Raw genomic sequence first — 12,485 nt, 5'->3', positions numbered from 1 at the left:
TGAGTCTATGGTCCTCTGTGTGATTCTATGGGTCTCTGTGTGAGTCTATGGGTCTCTCTGTGAGTCTATGGGTTTCTGTGCGAGTCTATGGGTCTCTGTGTGAGTCTATGGGTCTCTGTGCGAGTCTATGGGTCTCTGTGTGAGCCTGTGGGTCTCTCTGCGAGTCTATGGGTCTCTGTGTGAGTCTACGGGTCTCTGTGTGAGTCTATGGTCCTCTGCGTGATTCTATGGGTCTCTCTGTGAGTCAATGGGTCTCTGTGTCAGTCTATTAGTGCATCTCTATGTGAGCCGATGGTTGTCGATGTGAGTCTATGGGTCTCTGTGCCTGTCTATGGGTCTCTGTGTGAGTCTATGGGTCTCTGTGTGAGTCTATGGGTCTCTGTGTAAGTCTATGGGTCTCGATGTGAGTCTATGGTCCTCTGTGTGAGTCTATGGGTCTCTGTGTAAGTCTATGGGTCTCTGTGTGAGTCTATGGTCCTCTGTGTGAGTCTATGGGTCTCTGTGTGAGTCTATGGTCCTCTGTGTGATTCTATGGGTCTCTGTGCGAGTCTCTGGGTCTATGAATTTCATACACCCCCACAAAGAGAGGGTGTCTTTGTGTTGGAGGGGATAACTCATTAGCCCAAGAGGAAATTGTTTTATTTTTATGAAGTCAATTAATAATATTTTTTCGTGTGTTTTGCAGGTTTACACAATGCCAAGACTAAACAGCAAGCGGGAGGAGAGTAAGTTTCGAAAATATTTTATGTTTAAGGAACAGCTGTGTGTGTCTGTGTGTGTCTGTGTGTGTCTGTGTGTGTCTGTGTGTGTCTGTGTGTGTCTGTGTGTGTCTGTGTGTGTGTGTCTGTGTGTCTGTGTGTGTTGGTTTGTATGTCTGTGTGTGTGTGTCTGTATGTCTGTGCGTGTGTGTCTGTGTGTGTGTGTCTGTGTGTGTGTCTGTGTGTGTGTCTCTGCGTGTGTGTCTGTGTGTCTGTGTGTGTTGGTTTGTATGTCTGTGCGTGTGTGTCTGTATGTCTGTGCGTGTGTGTCTGTATGTCTGTGCGTGTGTGTCTGTGTGTGTCTGTGTGTGTGTGTCTGTGTGTGTGTCTGTGTGCGATAGTGTAGTGGTTAGCGCTACGCTGCGCTATGAACCTGGCGACACAGGTTCGATTCCCGCTCACGGCCAACACCAGTGACGATTATCTGAACCGGTCCCGGGCCTCCCCTAGGTCGACTCAGCCTCAAATGAGTACCTGGTGCGGTGTGTAAACATCGCCACTAGGGAGACAAAGGCGGTCGGGCGTGGTGCTGGCCACCCACCCTCTCGTGTGCCGTTCCGGCCTTCATAGGTGCTCGCTAACAGCATTTGCCCCAACAGTCTGTTCCAGGCTATCAGAATCAGAATCAGAAACGGTTTTAATCGCCATGTAAGTTTGCACAGACAAGGAATTCACTATGGCGGGACGGTGCATACATTGAACAAGTAGGAATCTTAACTTATATCCCCTATACGGGGATCTTTGTGTCTGTGTGTGTGTCTGTGTGTGTTGGTCTATGTGTCTGTGTGTGTCGGTCTGTGTGTATGTGTGTGTGTCTGTGTGTGTTGGTCTGTGTGTGTCTGTCTGTGTGTGTGTCTGTGTTGGTCTGTGTGTCTGTGTGTGTCTGTGTGTCTGCGTGTGTTGGTCTGTGTATGTTGGTCTGTGTATGTATGTGTGTGTGTCTGTGTGTGCGCGCTTGTATCTCCAGCACCAGTAGTGAACTCACCGCACAGCTCACCACTACTGAACTCACCGCACACCTCACCAGCAACAGTGCTCATCACCACCGATCTGGGTATTCAAAGCGCAGCGAAGTTGATTGCCTCAGCCCGGGTCACCTGTGAGTGGCAGCGCACAACAGAAGAAATCCCCGTCGTAGCGTAGCGGTGACTTCCACTTTCATTTGGCAAAAAAAATTGCAGCCCTTTGAGAATTTTGTCAACGTTTTGGTTCAACTGCTCGTGCGACGCGGCAACGTTGGGAGATGCACTGCCCTCTACTGCGTGTGGACCAGAGAGTCATTTGACGAAGAAGGGGGTCTCAGATGTAGCTCTGTGTGATCCTCTTCCACGGACCACTCATATTGAGTTCATTTATTACACTGGTCAACAACAAAAAACAACTTTTTTCTGGCCTGGACTTTTGCAGCTGTTCTAGACTAATTTCAGGGTGCCGATTCCAAACCTGCTCTCAGATTTTCTCTATCACATCTCATTTTTATGCTATCGGCATACCCCATTTTTAACAGAGTTAATTTCGGTGTACGACCAAACTTTGCAGCCATAGCTGGCTGCATGAGTCACTCCATAACAGCAGGAGTATCAGTAGCAGTATCAACATTTGTCAATGCACCTTTAAAGATCAGCACACCATAATCGAAACTCAAGATCATACTTTACAGCGGACATCCGGAGCGATGCATTTGATTTCACGCCACTGAATAGCAGTATCAGCTAGGGGTGTTCAACTCCTCTAGAGCAGTTTAAAGCTTTCGTGACTGCAGGGATTCATCTTCTTGGTTCTTTCGGTAAAGTCATCACGTAGAAGGGAAATAATAAAATAATAAAAATACAACATAATAAAATACAATTCTCACGACGTTTCGGCCACAACGCAAGCAGCCGTCCTCATGTGGAGAACAGGTCTGTCGAGAAGACAGTCTGAATGACACACCCCAGGCTTGGAGCGTCTATTTAAGCTGAGATGGAGGGGGGCAGAGCGCCTTGACAATATATGGAAATTCCTTTGTCAAGGCGCTCTTCCCCCTCCAACCCAGCTGAAATATACGCTGCCAAGCTTGGTGGTGTGCAAAATGTCAGCTCGATTGGATCACGGGAAGTGGGTTAAAAAACGGCCTAAAGATTTGCACGGTCCTAAGCAAGCAAGCAAGTGAACTTAATATAAAGGATTTAAAAAGATAATTCACCGACCCCTCCTGTGTGTTTCAATATTCTCCCTTCCAGCGCAACTCAATGATTTGGGCTTCAACTTTGTAAGAAATTGCATCTCTGCGGTTGAAACGAGAGGTGAGTGTCAATTCAAATATCTTTGTGGAAGTCTATGGGTCTCTGAAACTGTGTGAGTCTATGGGTCTCTGTGTGAGTCTATGGGTCTCTGTGTGAGTCGATGGGTCTCTGCGTGAGTCTATGGGTCTCTGTGTGAGTCTGTGTGTCTCTGTGTGGGTCTATGGGTCTCTGTGTGAGTCTATGGGTCTCTGTGTGAGTCTATGTGTCTCTGTGTGAGTCTGTGTCTCTGTGTGAGTCTATGGGTCTCTGTGTGAGTCTGTGGGTCTCTGTGTGAGTCTATGGGTCTCTGTGTGAGTCTATGGGTCTCTCTGTGTGAGTATATGGATCTCTGTGTGGGGCTATGGGTCTCTGTGTTTGTCTATGGGTCTCTGTGTGAGTCTATGGGTCTGTGAGAGTCTATGGGTCTCTGTGTGGGTCTATGGGTCTCTGTGTGAGTCTATGAGTCTCTGTGTGAGTCTATGGGTCTCTGTGTGAGTCTATGAGTCTCTGTGTGAGTCTGTGTGTCTCTGTGTGAGTCTATGTGTCTCTGTGTGAGTCTATGGGTCTCTGTGTGAGTCTATGAGTCTCTGTGTGAGTCGATGGGTCTCTGTGTGAGTCTATGAGTCTCTGTGTGAGTCTGAGTGTCTCTGTGTGAGTCTATGGGTCTCTGTGTGAGTCTATGAGTCTCTGTGTGAGTCTATGGGTCTCTGTGTGAGTCGATGGGTCTCTGCGTGAGTCTATGGGTGTCTGTGTGAGTCTGTGTGTCTCTGTGTGGGTCTATGGGTCTCTGTGCGAGTCTATGGGTCTCTGTGCGAGTCGATGGGTCTCTGCGTGAGTCTACGGGTCTCTGTGTGAGTCGCCATCTCATTGGCTGTTGCGTGTTCTCACTGCTAAGCGCTTTGTGGATTTTTGTGGCGATGTTAACACATTGTCCTGCGGAGGGAGCTGGTAGGAACGTTGGGTTGCTCGGTCAATGGCCTGCAGGGTCAACGGCGGCGTGGTGTATTCCGCAAATATGTCCGACTGTGAGGGCGGGCACAAGCCGGCGTGAGTAGGTTAAACGTTGAGTTGTATAAGGGCACCACGGGGTGACCAGCCCCTCCCCACCCAGCCCTACCCTCCCCACCCAGCCCCTCCCCACCCTCCCTACCCAGCCCCTCCCTCCCCACCCAGCCCCTCCCTGCACGACGGACACAATAATCCCCTGTGGGCTGGTGTAACCAGGAGGTTCCTACCGGTATAATAGTTTAGTTGAGTATTTATATTCTTTCTAGATTTGAAGCTTTCGTGACTGCAAGGATTCATATTCTTAGGTTTTTTCGGCGAAGTCACGTAGGTAAAACATTAAAATTAATAAAAGTAAAATAAAAGACGGAAGCTTGTGTTGCCTCCGAAACGTCGTGATTTTTATTTTATTTTAATATTATTAATTTAAATTTTTTTACCTACGTGACTTTACCGAAAAAACCTACGAATATTTATATTCTCTCGAACGACGCGAGCATTTACTTTCACGTGCGTCTGACACGCGTTGTTGACGGTGTTTGTTTGCCTTGGATGTGAACTCAGGAGTGACCACTCAAGGGCTGTACCGGATCGTAGGGGTCAGTTCCAAAGTGCAGAAGTTGCTGAGTCTGGCTGTGGGTAAGGACCGCGGTGATTGGTGACGCGCATTGTGTCGTGAGGCCCTCCACCACCTTGGTGTTCGTCAGCACGACATGTGTCGTCATCGCCAGCAGCGATGGCAAAATCAGGGTCGTTGTCATCGTCGTCAACACCGCCACGACTACCACCGCTTTTGTCATCATCATCATCAACTTCATCATCATCATCAACACCATCATCGTCACCATCATGGTCATCATCAACTTCATCACCGTCATCAACACCACCATGCCTAGCACCTCTTCTGTCATCATCACCGTCATCGTCATCATCACCATCATCGTCATCATCACCGTCATCGTCATCGTCACCGTCATCGTCATCATCACTATCATCGTCATCGTTACCATCATCGTCATCAACACCACCATGCCTAGCACCTCTTCTGTCATCGTCATCATCACCATCATCGTCATCTTCACCATCATCGTCATCGTCACCGTCATCGTCATCATCACTATCATCGTCATCGTTACCATCATCGTCATCAACACCACCATGCCTAGCACCTCTTCTGTCATCGTCATCGTCACCATCATCGTCATCATCACCATTTCGATTTAAAGCTTTCGTGACTGCAGGGATTCATCTTTATGGTTCTTTTGGTAAAGTCACGTAGAAGGGAAGTAATAAAATAATAAAAATAAAACATAATAAAATAATTCTCACGACGTTTCGGCCACAACGCAAGCAGCCGTCCTCAGGTGAAGAACAGGTCAAGGCGCTCTTCCCCCTCTAACCCAGCAGCTTAAATATACGCTGCCAAGCCTGGTGGTGTTCATTCAGACTCTGTCTCCCCGACAGACCTGTTCTTCACCTGAGGACGGCTGCTTGCGTTGTGGCCGAAACGTCGTGAGAATTATTTTATTATGTTTTATTTTTATTATTTTATTACTTCCCTTCTACGTGACTACCGAAAGAACCAAGAAGATCACCACCATCATCGTCACCATCATGGTCATCGTCACCATCACCATCATCGTCACCATCATCGTCACCATCACCATTGTCATCAACTTCATCATCATCTTCATCGTCGTACCGTTTGTCTTTGTCCACCAGACCCCAAAACGGCGGCGGAAGTTGACCTGGAGAGCCCCCAGGACTGGGACATCAAGACGATCACCAGCGCACTCAAGAGCTACCTGAGGTGCGAGCACTTTCCCCGTTGCCTTGGCGGTCACGGGGGGGGGGGGGGCAGGGGGGGGGGGGGGCCCAGGACGGCGCCGCTGTTGGATGTTGCGACGCTCGGAGGTGTTCTGTGTGTGTGTGTCTGTGCGAGCGTGGTGTGTGTGTGTCTGTGTTGCCAAGTCTGTGTGTGCGTGTGTCTGTGTGTTTCTGTGTGCGTGTGTGTCTGTGTTGACGAGTCTGTGTGTGGTGTGTGTGTGGTGTGTGTGTGTCTGTGTTGACGAGTCTGTGTGTGGTGTGTGTGTGGTGTGTGTGTGTCTGTGTTGACGAGTCTGTGTGTGGTGTGTGTGTGTGGTGTGTGTGTGTCTGTGTTGACGAGTCTGTGCGAGCGTGGTGTGTGTGTGTTGTCGAGTCTGCGTGTGTCTGTGTTGTCGAGTCTGCGTGTGTGTGTGTGTTTACGAGTCTGTGTGTGAGTGTGTGTGTCTGTGTTGACGAGTCTGCGTGTGTGTGTGTCTGTGTTGACGAGTCTGTGTGTGTGTGTCTGTGTGTGTCTGTGTTGACGAGTCTGTGTGTGTGTGTGTGTCTGTTGACGAGTCTGTGTGTCTGTGTGTGTCTGTGCACGTGTATGTCTGTGTTGCTGAGTCTGCGTGTGTCTGTGTTGACGAGTCTGCGTGCGTGTGTGTGTCTGTGCGTGCGTCTGTGTGGTGCTGACCACCCACCCCCTCGTGTACTGTTCCGGCCTTCATAGGTGCTCGCTCTAACAGCACTTGCCCCAACAGCCTCTTAAAGGCTACACGGGTGATCTTTTGTCTTTGTCTCGTTGTGACCCCGTAGGACTCTCCCCGAACCCCTGATGACTCATCAGCTGCACGCCAGCTTCATTCTTGCCGCAAGTACGAGCCCACCAGAGACACGACGTGCCTGGGACGGTGTCTGTGAGGATGTCTTGTGACGTGTCTGGTTGTGCGTCGGCTGGGCCACGTAGCCCGCACGCCTAGCCACCGCATGCCCCAGCCACCGTATGCCCAGCCCACCGCATGCCCAGCCACCGCATGCCCAGACACCGCATGCCCAGCCACCGCATGCCCAGACACCGCATGCCCAGCCACCGCATGCCCAGACACCGCATGCCCAGCCACCGCATGCCCAGACACCGCATGCCCAGCCACCGCATGCCCAGCCACCGCATGCCCAGACACCGCATGCCCAGCCACCGCATGCCCAGACACCGCATGCCCAGCCACCGCATGCCCAGCCACCGCATGCCCAGACACCGCATGCCCAGCCACCGCATGCCCAGACACCGCATGCCCAGCCACCGCATGCCTAAACATGGACCCCCCTAATGGAGTATCTTTGCCGGTTGGAAACATTTAGGCTGGCCTGCCTACGATCCATCCTGGGTTTAACCTGCAGGCTGGATTGTGTGAGGAGCTCACAAGTCCTTGAAAGATCTGGGCAAAGTCCCATCGGTGAGCTCCTCCGGCAGGCAAGGCTGCGTTGGCTGGGTCATGTAGCCCGCATGCCCAGCCACCGCATGCCTAAACAGCTTCTGTTCGGCCGGATTGAGGGGGCTAAACGGGCGCGGCACGGGCTAGAGAAGAGATGGAGTGATGTGGTACAGGAGGACGTGGAGCTGAGTGGACTTGCCGATGACTGGTACCAGCGGTGTCAAGATCGGCCTCTGTGGAGGAGGCTCGTGAAGGATGCTACTGGGCAGTTGGAGGCAGTCGCCCTCCAACAACAACGGAGGGTGGAGGAGCGACGCTCACAACAACGAGCGGAGCGCCGGGTGGCTAAAGCACAGCAAGTTGGCACAGTAGGGGGCACAGGTAGTGCATCAGCCAGTCATCTCGGTCATCTCGGTCAGTCGACCCGTGGCACCTGCTGGGTCTGCCCCGTGACCTGCCAGCGGGCGTTCGACACGTCACGTGGCCTTAACGTGTGCACCTAGCCTGGCACAAGCGTCGTGGTGACGTCACCGCCACTGAGTAGCGAATGGCGGTTGTTGTTGTTGTGTGTGCGTGTGTCTTGTAAAGATGTGACCACGTGTCTGTGCGATGACGTGTCTCCACGGCAACGTGTCTCCGTGACGACGTGTTAGTGATGATGACGATGTGACGATGGCGTGTCTCCGTGACGACGTGTCTCCATGACGACGTGTTTGTGACGATGTGACGATGACGTGTCTCCATGACGACGTGTTTGTGACGATGTGACGATGACGTGTCTCCATGACGACGTGTCTCTGTGACGACGCGTCTCCGTGACGACGTGTTTCCGTGACGACGATGACGACGTGTCTCTGTGACGACGCGTCTCCGTGACGACGTGTTTCCGTGACGACGATGACGACGTGTCTCCGTGACGACGTGTCTCCATGACGACGATGACGTGTCTCCGTGACGACGCGTCTCCATGACATGTCCCCGTGACGACGATGACGACGTGTCTCCGTGTCTCCGTGACGACGGCAGAGCTGGAGAACCCGGAGAGCCGTGTGAAGGCGGTCCACGCTCTCGTCTACCAGCTGCCCGACGCCAACCGCGACATGCTGCAGCTCATCGTCCACCACCTCATCGTGTAAGTCCACCACCACCACAAACTCAGCGTCCACCACCACAAACTCATCGTCCACCACCTCATCGTGTAAGTCCACCACCACCACAAACTCAGCGTCCACCACCACCACAAACTCATCGTCCACCACCTCATCGTGTAAGTCCACCACCACCACAAACTCATCGTCCACCACCTCATCGTGTAAGTCCACCACCACCACAAACTCAGCGTCTACCACCACCACAAACTCATCGTCCACCACCTCATCGTGTAAGTCCACCACAAACTCATCGTCCACCACCTCATCGTGTAAGTCCACCACCACCACAAACTCATCGTCCACCACCTCATCGTGTAAGTCCACCACCACCACAAACTCATCGTCCACCTCCTCATCGTGTAAGTCCACCACCACCACAAACTCATCGTCCACCACCTCATCGTGTAAGTCCACCACCACCACAAACTCATCGTCCTCCTCCTCATCGTGTAAGTCCACCACCACCACAAACTCATCGTCCACCTCCTCATCGTGTAAGTCCACCACCACCACAAACTCATCGTCCTCCTCCTCATCGTGTAAGTCCACCACCACCACAAACTCATCGTCCACCACCTCATCGTGTAAGTCCACCACCACCACAAACTCATCGTCCTCCTCCTCATCGTGTAAGTCCACCACCACCACAAACTCATCGTCCACCACCACCACAAACTCATCGTCCACCTCCTCATCGTGTAAGTCCACCACCACCACAAACTCATCGTCCACCTCCTCATCGTGTAAGTCCACCACCACCACAAACTCATCGTCCACCACCTCATCGTGTAAGTCCACCACCACCACAAACTCATCGTCCACCTCCTCATCGTGTAAGTCCACCACCACCACAAACTCATCGTCCTCCTCCTCATCGTGTAAGTCCACCACCACCACACACTCATCGTCCACCACCACCACAAACTCATCGTCCACCACCACCACACACTCATCGTCCACCACCACCACAAACTCATCGTCCACCACCACCACACACTCATCGTCCACCACCACCACAAACTCATCGTCCACCACCACCACACACTCATCGTCCACCACCTCATCGTGTAAGTCCACCACCACCACACACTCATCGTCCACCACCTCATCGTGTAAGTCCACCACCACCACAAACTCAGCGTCCACCACCTCATCGTGTAAGTCCACCACCACCACAAACTCAGCGTCCACCACCTCATCGTGTAAGTCCACCACCACCACAAACTCATCGTCCACCACCACCACAAACTCATCGTCCACCTCCTCATCGTGTAAGTCCACCACCACCACAAACTCATCGTCCACCACCACCACAAACTCATCGTCCACCACCACATCGTGTAAGTCCACCACCACCACAAACTCATCGTCCACCACCACAAACTCATCGTCCACCACCACCACACACTCATCGTCCACCACCACACACTCATCGTCCACCACCACACACTCATCGTCCACCACCACCACAAACTCATCGTCCACCACCACCACACACTCATCGTCCACCACCACCACACACTCATCGTCCACCACCACATGGTGTAAGTCCACCACCACCACAAACTCATCGTCCACCACCTCATCGTGTAAGTCCACCACCACCACAAACTCATCGTCCACCTCCTCATCGTGTAAGTCCACCACCACCACAAACTCATCGTCCACCTACTCATCGTGTAAGTCCACCACCACCACAAACTCATCGTCCACCACCTCATCGTGTAAGTCCACCACCACCACAAACTCATCGTCCACCTCCTCATCGTGTAAGTCCACCACCACCACAAACTCATCGTCCACCTCCTCATCGTGTAAGTCCACCACCACCACAAACTCATCGTCCACCACCTCATCGTGTAAGTCCACCACCACCACAAACTCATCGTCCACCACCTCATCGTGTAAGTCCACCACCACCACAAACTCATCGTCCACCACCACCACAAACTCATCCTCCACACGCGGCGGCGACGATGATGATAATGATGACGATGATGATGACGATGATGATGACGATGATGATAATGATGATGATGACGATAATGACGATGATGATGACGATGATGTGTGTCGAGTGGCGAGTCACAACAAGCTGAACCTCATGATCATAGTGATGATGATGATGCTGGTGGTGCTGATGATGGTGGTGGTGATGATGGTGATGGTGCTGATGGTGATGATGCTGATGATGGTGCTGATGATGGTGACGATGATGATGGTGACGATGATGATGGTGCTGATGATGCTGCTGATGGTGCTGATGATGGTGCTGATGATGGTGCTGATGATGATGGTGCTGATGATGATGCTGCTGATGGTGCTGATGATGATGGTGCTGATGATGATGGTGCTGATGATGATGGTGCTGATGGTGATGACGATGATGATGGTGCTGATGATGGTGCTTATGATGGTGCTGATGATGATGGTGGTGATGGTGTGTAGCGTGGCGAGTCACAACAAGCTGAACCTCATGATCATAGTGATGATGATGATGCTGGTGGTGCTGATGATGATGGTGATGCTGATGGTGGTGGTGGTGGTGCTGATGATGGTGTGTAGCGTGGCGAGTCACAACAAGCAGAACCTCATGACGGTGGCCAACCTGGGCGTGATCTTCGGCCCGACGCTCATGCGGCCGCAGGAGGAGTCGGTGGCAGCCATCATGGAGATCAAGTTCCACAACATCGTCATCGAGATCCTCATCGACAACGCGGACAAGGTGCAGCGCGCTCGCTCATAATCCACGGGAGAGAGAGAGAGACACACAAACTCCAAATATACAGCAGCAGGCATCGTCAGGGTCGGGATCGAACCCACGACCTCCTGTAGACCAGGCGAGGTAGTCAACATCTCACCACGGAGAGAGAGACACGCACAAACTCCAAATATACAGCAGCAGGCATCGTCGGGGTCAGGATTGAACACACGACCTCCTGTAGACCAGGCGAGGTAGTCAACATCTCACCATGGAGAGAGAGAGAGACACGCAAACTCCAAATATACAGCAGCAGGCATCGTCAGGGTCGGGATTGAACCCACGACCTCCTGTAGACCAGGCGAGGTAGTTAACATCTCACCACAGAGAGAGAGAGACACGCAAACTCCAAATATACAGCAGCAGGCGTCAGGGTCAGGAATGAACCCAGGACCTCCTGTGTACCAGGTGAGGTAGTTAACATCTCACCACTGACCCCCCCCCCCCCCCCCCTCCCTCCAGGTGTTCAAGACACCCCCTGACCCGGACGCCCCCCTGCTGATTCCCCAGCCCAACGTCCCTCACCGGCATGGCAAGACGCCCGGTGGTGGTGGCGGTGGTGGCGGTGGTGGCGGTGGTGGTGCCGTGGGTAGCAAGACCCCTCGGCCCATGGGCGGGGTCTACATGACCTCCAGCCGGGACGGAGGTGATGACCCGTCAACATCGTCGTCGTTGTCGTCATCAACAACATCGTCGTCAACAACAACATCATCAACATCTTTCTTCATATCGTCGTCATCATCATCACTGTCAACATCTTCATCATCATCACTGTCAACATCTTCGTCATCGTCGTCATCAACATCATCGTCATCAACATCTTTCTTCATATCATCATCACTGTCAACATCTTCGTCATCATCTTTGTCATCATCGTCATCAACATCATCATTGTCATCAACATCTTTCATCATATCGTCATCATCATCACTGTCAACATCTTCATCATCATCACTGTCAACATCTTCGTCATCGTCGTCATCAACAACATCATCGTCATCAACATCTTTCTTCATATCGTCGTCATCATCACTGTCAACATCTTCGTCATCATCTTTGTCATCGTCGTCGTCAACATCATCATCGTCATCAACATCTTTCTTCATATCGTCGTCATCATCATCACTGTCAACATCTTCGTCAGCATCGTCATCATCTTTGTCATCATCTTTGTCATCATCTTCTTGGTTCTTTCGGTAAAGTCACCACGTAGAAGGGAAATAATAAAATAATAAAAACAAAACATTTAACAATTCCCACGACGTTTCGGCCACAACGCAAGCAGCCGTCCTCAGGTGAAGAACAGG

General features: G+C 51.8%; 1 protein-coding gene across 5 annotated transcripts in view; it reads left to right on the top strand.

Annotated features, from left to right (window-relative positions):
* LOC133357751 (rho GTPase-activating protein 26-like) overlaps positions 1-12,485 on the top strand; it is a 152,012-nt gene that overhangs the window by 128,408 nt on the left and 11,119 nt on the right. For all 5 annotated transcript variants that reach the window (XM_061575859.1, XM_061575858.1, XM_061575857.1 and 2 more), the window contains exons 13-20: positions 686-725; positions 2,981-3,043; positions 4,592-4,666; positions 5,750-5,837; positions 6,650-6,708; positions 8,293-8,398; positions 10,983-11,142; positions 11,641-11,824. In XM_061575859.1, coding sequence (XP_061431843.1) covers positions 686-725; positions 2,981-3,043; positions 4,592-4,666; positions 5,750-5,837; positions 6,650-6,708; positions 8,293-8,398; positions 10,983-11,142; positions 11,641-11,824 — 775 coding nt within the window. The remainder of the gene's footprint in view (positions 1-685; positions 726-2,980; positions 3,044-4,591; positions 4,667-5,749; positions 5,838-6,649; positions 6,709-8,292; positions 8,399-10,982; positions 11,143-11,640; positions 11,825-12,485) is intronic.

This window comes from Lethenteron reissneri, chromosome 59 (assembly GCF_015708825.2).
Source record: "Lethenteron reissneri isolate LAM-NWPU_2019-01 chromosome 59, ASM1570882v1, whole genome shotgun sequence".
Lineage (NCBI taxonomy): Eukaryota > Metazoa > Chordata > Hyperoartia > Petromyzontiformes > Petromyzontidae > Lethenteron > Lethenteron reissneri.
Note: the sequence above shows the minus strand (reverse complement) of the source record. Positions and strands in the feature narration are given on the sequence as shown.